This window comes from Trematomus bernacchii, unplaced genomic scaffold, assembly GCF_902827165.1.
Source record: "Trematomus bernacchii unplaced genomic scaffold, fTreBer1.1, whole genome shotgun sequence".
Lineage (NCBI taxonomy): Eukaryota > Metazoa > Chordata > Actinopteri > Perciformes > Nototheniidae > Trematomus > Trematomus bernacchii.
The window spans coordinates 11993109-12000731 of NW_022987689.1; the positions used below are offsets into that span (position 1 = coordinate 11993109).

A 7623-nucleotide genomic window follows, 5' to 3' on the forward strand; every position below is an offset into this window, starting at 1 on the left:
GTTGTATATTCAAAACTTTTCAAATATTTTACTTTGACTGCTCAATTTATGTTGTGTGGTCTCCTTTCCAGACATTTGAAATACATTTTGATAACAATTATTTGCAAATACTTAAGACGTGTAAAGACTAATGTGTTTTCTGCAGCTTTCTTGATGTGATTTCTCACATTACAATGAGTAACAGCTTGGCCTACAGGTTGCAACATCCTGCCTGCCTTCCTCTGTCTTCCTCCACCCCCTTCTCCCCATCAGAAGAGGAGGGGGTGGAGGGCAGGGATCAAACTCAGCAGACTCTTGAGACTGTGTACACTGAGACAGTACCGGAGAGCAGTGAACTACGAGAGGCCGACTGGAGCACAGAGCTGCAGCTTTTTCCCTTTGACACCAGTGGCAGAGAGGACAGCTGCTGGTGGAGATGACTGCACTGTCACTTCAGAAACAGCATCCCTCCAATTTGGGAACTTTTCTCTGTCCTGAGAGCTTGAAAGTTACTGGGAGTGTTTAAACGAAGAGGCACAATTATTGGAGGATTTCTACCTCAGCTTGGAGTTAGGTAAGTAAGAGCTTAAACGGCAGGGACTGGAGAACATTTATTGACTGTTTTGGGGACTCAAATAAAATGATTGAGTTGGTTAAGGGAGGTTGTTTACATTTAAAAAAGGTGTTTTCCCAAGTTACTTAACCTCTTAACCTTCTTCAGGGTTATTGATGTTTACTTTAACCTGTATTGACTTGAAACTGCAAAACCCAACCTATGTCAAAGACAATATAACAGTGGTTACGACTTCTTTAATCATCTACCTATTTTATTAGAACTTCTAATGAACGTCACCAGTGTAAACATTAATACAACTGTTATCAATAAATTTAATTTCTTTCCTTTGAAAAGGTGCACCTTGACGAACTATATAAATGTGAAAATTAAATATTTGGATTTCATTTTTTACTTAGTGGGGAACCATTTACTTAAAGGGAAGTTAAAATAATGAAAATAAAGATCTTCCCCAACCCTCCCAAAAATGTCAAATATTTAGCCAAAATAAAATAAACGATCTTCCCCATTTTCTAATCCCCTCTCTTCCTATCAGCTATCATATTTATTTGTACATTCCCTCAACGGCAAAATGAATACTATGTTTAAGCAGGGTGTGTCTTTAAGGGTCACTATTTGATATAAAGCTATTGTGGAGAGAAGAAAATGTGGGGAAATAGAGTAGGTCTGTCCAGCAGGGAATCGGCTCTATGGTATGCACCAAATATGTCCATGGTGTTGTTTGTGTCTTACGGCTCTTAATTTAGCGTTTAAGTGAGTTTATATAAGAATGTCAGCTGCGTTGGCTGTACTCACATAATAAACCCTTGAGCCTAATATCCCTACAACAGATTCAATCGTTTTTTGATGATCCTGAAGACAAATTATAATAAAGTACTTTCTTGCAATTTGTGTTCCAGGCACACTCGAAGAGGGTCAGTTTCAGACGTGTTGGATAAAAACATATTGACAACCATCTTCCAGGATGAAGACTCATCTTCTCTGCTTGGAGGTGCTCCTCTTGGCGGGTTATGTCCTTGTGGTCAGTGGGCAGTTGAAGCCAAAGGAAGTAGCGCCCCAGGACCTTTTTGCTGTCACCCAAATACCTGGGCTTGTGGAGAGAGATGCACAAGGTGTGGTGAGGCCCAACATGACCATGCCCCGCCGCCGGCTACCTCCTATGTGCACCGGACCCACGGAAATCCGAGACACGTTCAAGTACATCAACACGTTGGTGTCCTGCCTGGTGTTTGTCGTGGGTATTATTGGCAATTTGACTCTGCTGAGAATCATCTATAAGAATAAGTGCATGCGTAATGGGCCGAACATCCTGATCGGCAGCCTGGCACTGGGAGACCTGTTGCACATCATCATCGCAATTCCCATTAATGTTTATAAGGTGAGCTGGGTTTATTATTTTGGCTTTAAAATCATTTTTTAATCCAGTCAGTTCAAAAGTCCCTTGGATTTTCAATGGAATGTTGGTTATTTAACGTTCTTAAGTTCATTATAGTATATTTTAAAGTCATATGCAAATACTTGTGCTGCATATTGGATATTAAACCCCTAACAAACAGACACACCCTTTCCTAATGCACACAACATGTGGGTGCTCACACAGTCTTTGAAAGGGGGCTTTTGCAATGTTATTACTCTACTGGATTCTGAGCCCCTCCAGATCCCCTTATGTCTCCGGTATGTTATTATCTGTTGGGCTCATTTTGTGTGTGTGAGAGAAAAAGAGGGAGTGAGAGAGAAAGGTCCCAAGTATATTTGGGTAAGGGGGCAAGCATGTTAAAACAACTGGCTGCTGTTGCATACCAGAGCAGAGACAGGAGAGACACGGTGGTTTGGGGAGATACCGCGCTGCATATGATTCCAATTGATCTACACTCACATTCCAGTCGCTCATCCAAAGTAGACATGAAAAGTCTTAAGACTGTACGGGTTTAGCATAGTTTTGTTCTCGAGGAGCTACTGTACCTGTCTGGGTTGCCTTGCCTTGAGGCTAAACAGAGGCCTCACTTTGTTTTCATGAAAAGACCAGAAGTATGTAACCGAAAAACGAGGGGAAAAAAAGCTTTTTGATATTTGCAGAAACCGATAAGTTCAGGTTCACACATTCGTAGTCAACACTGGATGCCTGAGGGCTGGGGAGAACAGTGTGTAGCCAGACGATTTGCTTCACTCCCTCTCATGGTTTCAATCCATCATCAACTATTTATGCCTCTTTCTTCAGCTCTTGGCAGAGGACTGGCCTTTTGGAGTGACTCTGTGCAAGCTGGTGCCGTTTGTCCAGAAAGCCTCAGTGGGGATCACAGTGCTGAGTCTGTGCGCTTTGAGTATTGACAGGTAATCATGACACATGATACTTCCTCAGGTGAAATCAACAGTAAGGAAATATTGTCAGACAAATTACTTTTGACCTGATTTGTGACCAGAGTTAACTTTGCTGATCAATACATTGCCACTTATGTTATCGCATGTGTTAAGATTGTCTGTATTTGACTGTCAACTACATTCCTATAGAAGGCCTACTTTAGAAAAAGCTGGAATGTACAGTAGATATCAGTTTTGTCTGTGGAGAAGGGTGTCTGATGCTATAATTACTTAAAGAATTAGTGCAAACTATTTTTAAATACACAATACCTTTCTGACTACCCTCATGTCAGTATGGTACATTTAATGTTATCCTTTTTCGGAACATGGTCGATTGGTCTAAACGTTGCCGCTGCTAATAAAGGCGTCCATCACATTGTGCAAAAAAAGACCTCTGAAAAAAGGATTGTAACACAACAACAACATAGGTCTGGTCCAAGCCAAGACCACAAACTTGATATTCCCTTCACCCAGACAAAGGCAGCCTATACCAGATTCATCTCCTCCGTTCGTAGCTTTCACGAAAAAAAGCCCAAAATAAATAAACCACACAACTGTTTACCAGAGGGAGCTCAAATTCACTCATATTTGATATAGCTACAACAGTTAGCCTCGGACAGACTGCTCTGGGTCAATAGGATCCTGCCAGTTGGTCAACTGTCTGAGCAAATCTATTTGATTGTTTAATTGAAGAAACTGTATGAACAGATTTTTTTTGGGTTGCTTATTTGTCACAAAGTAATCAATCAATTCACAAATTGTATCTGGTTTCATAATCAGGGGTCCAAAAAAAGGAATAAATAAAGCTTGAATGTGCTAGTTAGCTCAGTTAAGCTAACTCACTGCTGGTTTATGACATATTTAATGTACAGAAATGAAAGGGGCATCGATCTTCTGAGCTATCTCTCATGAATTAGCTCAGAAGAGCTGAAGTGATTATTGTTTCCCAAAAAGTCAAACCATTCCTTTAACTTATAATATTTGGAGGGTGACTGACTGCAAATGTTGAATATTCCAGGTATCGTGCAGTGGCCTCGTGGAGCCGCATCAAAGGGATCGGAGTTCCAAAGTGGATGGCTATCGAGATCGCGCTCATCTGGATAATATCCATCATCCTAGCTGTGCCCGAGGCAATAGCCTTCGACATGCTCACCATGGAATACAAAGGAGACCACTTGAGGATCTGTTTGCTGCACCCCATGCAGAACACGAATTTCATGAGGGTGAGCTGTGACACACAGACCCTATGAAGCTTATAATTCAGTGTGGGGAAAAAACGGTGTGTGTTGACACAGCTGTGCATGCCCCAAACCTGCACATGTAATACATACTGACACGTAAAGACGCAAGAGGAGACGTGCACCCATGCTGATTTGTGTATGAATATATGTGCATAATAACTATACTGGGAAGGAGTTCCTGGCTAGATCAGGGTTAGACTGAGTTTAAAGACAGTTAAGCTATGTAACATAAAATAATGTATTCCAGCAGTTATCGCTCTTTTGGCTGACATAAAACAGTGTAGTTCCTGTGAGGGTGCGTAATGTGTTCAAGAGGCTTCCATCCTAAAATAACAACAATGATCCACTGAGGTACTTTGATGAATTGATTTTTGAATGCAAGTGAATTTGAGATACACCCTTGAGTCCCTTAATGCGGTGCAGGTCAGACTGGGGATACACGCCGTGACATTTTCCTCTGACATGTTTCACCTTATGCTCCCTCCTACAAATGCTTGTGTATAACTCATTGCTGTTCTCCTATTTCTTCCCTGTAGTTTTATAAATCAGCGAAGGACTGGTGGCTGTTCAGTGCATATTTCTGTCTGCCGTTGGTCTGCACGGCTATTTTCTACACCTTGATGACCTGTGAGATGCTGAGGAAGAAGAATGGAGTCCAGATTGCTCTCAGTGACCACCTCAAACAGGTTCGCTGATGGCTTTTTATCTCATTTAGTCACCATTTTAGTCATCACTAACAGTCTTCATATCTTGTGTTAAAATATTACATTTATCAACTATAGTGGAACAAAAACAATCTTTTGTGTTGAAAACTTGACAGAAGACCATTCATACACTCACTAGTGTGTCAAATTAGAGCTACAAAATACAGTTGTGTCTTTTTCACTACCCCAGCTTAAAACTTTAATGACCTTTAGGCAAAAATATCTCAATGATGTTAGACTTCTTTGTGCCTACATTTCACCATGTCTCCATCTGGCTTAGAGCTGTCAGGACAAACTGTACTGTGATTTATGTGTGTTTGTGTGTGTTCAGCGAAGGGAGGTGGCTAAGACCGTGTTCTGTCTGGTTCTGGTCTTCGCTCTGTGCTGGCTGCCGCTCCACCTCAGCCGTATCCTGAAGCTAACTATCTACGATGAAAAAGATCCAAACAGATGCGAACTGCTCAGGTATAACAAGACAACACATAATCTGCAGTACACAAGAAAATATAGGACAGAGAAGACTGGAGAATTCAGCAGAATAATGATTCACCCTGCAGGAAGGCAGAGTTATGGTACACTAATTTGTCTCTGTAACCCTTTTAGTTTCTTTTTGGTGTTGGACTACATTGGCATTAACATGGCGTCTGTAAACTCCTGCATCAACCCAATCGCCCTCTACATTGTCAGCAAGCGCTTCAAGAACTGCTTCAGGGTAAGGGTGTACCATATGCAATGTGCAGAGTCAAAACGTCCTAAAGAATAGATCGACATTTTGCCAACAGACAGTCAGACACAGAAAAACAGAGGTGACTCTACTTTTGAGGCAGTCGTTAAGTCTGAATATGTTTCCATGAGAATCCTCTTTGTAAAATAATCAAGCAATTTTTTATAACATTTAATCCAAGTTGTGAACATTGTCATGTGAAGTCCATTTCTCTCAGCTGACTGAAAAAAAAAAATACTCATTCTAGTTAATTTAAGTATATTCTTTCAGATTTTTTTAGCGATGGAAACACATACAATTATTTCTATGCCAAGCTAAGCTAACCAATTGCATGCCTTATATTTATTTTGAATTTTCTTGAAAGGACAAACAAAATACTTTTATTGGTATTTTTAGCTAACCTTAAGCTTTCAAACAATTTCAACTACCTCTAGGCCTCAAACCACCAAGACACACAAGGTGCGGTGGTGGTGTTTCGATGGTAGATGTGTTAGGTCTAGCTAGCAGCTAGCTTGTTAGACTTTGCAAGAGCTACAGAGTATGAGATAGGAATTATTATCTCAGTGTTGTTTGAGCCACTGTTGAGAAAGAAAAGGAGGGAAAGATAGAGAAACAGAACATGCGCTTTGCCAGCTGTACATGTTAAGAAATTACGTTTGTAGTGACGCAAGTCGGAGTAAACAGCAACAAAAGAGAAAAAGGAACCACTTGCTTTTCTATTAGGTGTGAACAATGTATGCTAAACCTTTCTCTCAGCCTATACTTCATTATTTCTCGATCCACGTTTCTCCCTCCTCTAGTCCTGTCTGTGCTGCTGGTGCCTACCAGCTGAGATGTTGATGGATGAGAAGCAGTCGTGCATGAAGCTGAAAGTCACCGATCGAGCCTCCGACCAGAGCCACTCCCGCATGACCAACAAGTCCACTACGGCCTGAGGAGGGAGGTAACGTAAAAGAGGAGTAGATATGATGACAAAAAGAAGTATGGATGACTGAATGAGGATACATGCCTATTCTTGTCTCGTCAAAAACATCATATAAAGTACCCTCTATTTTAGAAGACATCCTTTGGAAATCAGAGAGGGGAAACTCCTTTAAACAATAAACTCTGAACACTTGCCATTATGGACTGCTGCACACTCTCCCTGTTCAAGAAGAAACATGTGCTCTCCAAAAGCGGTAGTTTTGGATATAAGTGTGAGATGTTTATGAAGCAGGCAAAAGAAGTGTTCGAAACGACAAATATCGAAAACTAAATGGTTGGCGAAGTTCAGCACAAGTGTTGTGTAAAATTTGAGGATCAAGGGTCTATTAGCCAAGACAGCTCATCAGCCTTGCAGCTGAATGTTACTTTGACGTTTTGAATCTTGCAATAACTTCTGCATTGTACGGACGACATTATAGTGTTACGCTGTGTTGCTACCACTCACTGCAGCAACTTTGAACATTTTAAACAGTGAAACCTTGCTCTTCTTCGAGATTTGTTTACGTTTTTTTGTATTTCCTTTATATTGAATACTTTTCCGCATGTGACATTATTGCCTTTAAATGCATCGTATTTGTAATTTTTCCACCAGTTATTAAACTACTGATGTTGATGTGATTTGTGTGACCATTCCGCTATTGTATGATATTGTTCAATATTTGGCCTGTTCTTGAGGCTTCATGTGTTTTGCGATAGCATTTGCTCCACATTATTTTACTCTGACTCCTAAACTATAGCTGGTATGACAAGAGGTAAGGGTTTCTTTTTGGAATAAATACAAATGAATATAATAAAGAAAAAACTAGTCACTTGTCATTTTGAAATAAAGAAAAAACATACATTTTCAAGCAGATTTGTGTTCAGACACACCATCATAATCATTTATGACTGAATGTTCTAGCTTTGTCTTTTATCTTGGCCTGACTCTGGTTGTGTATGAGAGGGCTTGATTTAAGTGTGACGGCAGGCGGCATCATGTGATGGTGCATGCTAACACAGAACATTACTGTGATCACCCAATCTTTCTCCCCAGTTACACACACGCACACACACACACAC

At 40.6% G+C, this 7623-nt stretch overlaps 1 protein-coding gene across 1 annotated transcript; it reads left to right on the plus strand.

Annotated features, from left to right (window-relative positions):
* The first annotated feature begins 280 nt into the window (after positions 1 to 280).
* On the plus strand, positions 281 to 7386 carry ednrba (endothelin receptor Ba). The gene is made up of 8 exons (XM_034137168.1): positions 281 to 553; positions 1453 to 1931; positions 2772 to 2884; positions 3930 to 4134; positions 4689 to 4838; positions 5188 to 5321; positions 5460 to 5568; positions 6381 to 7386. The coding sequence occupies exons 2-8, from the start codon at positions 1518 to 1520 to the stop codon at positions 6513 to 6515; spliced, it is 1260 nt and encodes a 419-aa protein (XP_033993059.1). The 5' UTR covers positions 281 to 553; positions 1453 to 1517; the 3' UTR covers positions 6516 to 7386.
* Positions 7387 to 7623: the final 237 nt, after the last annotated feature.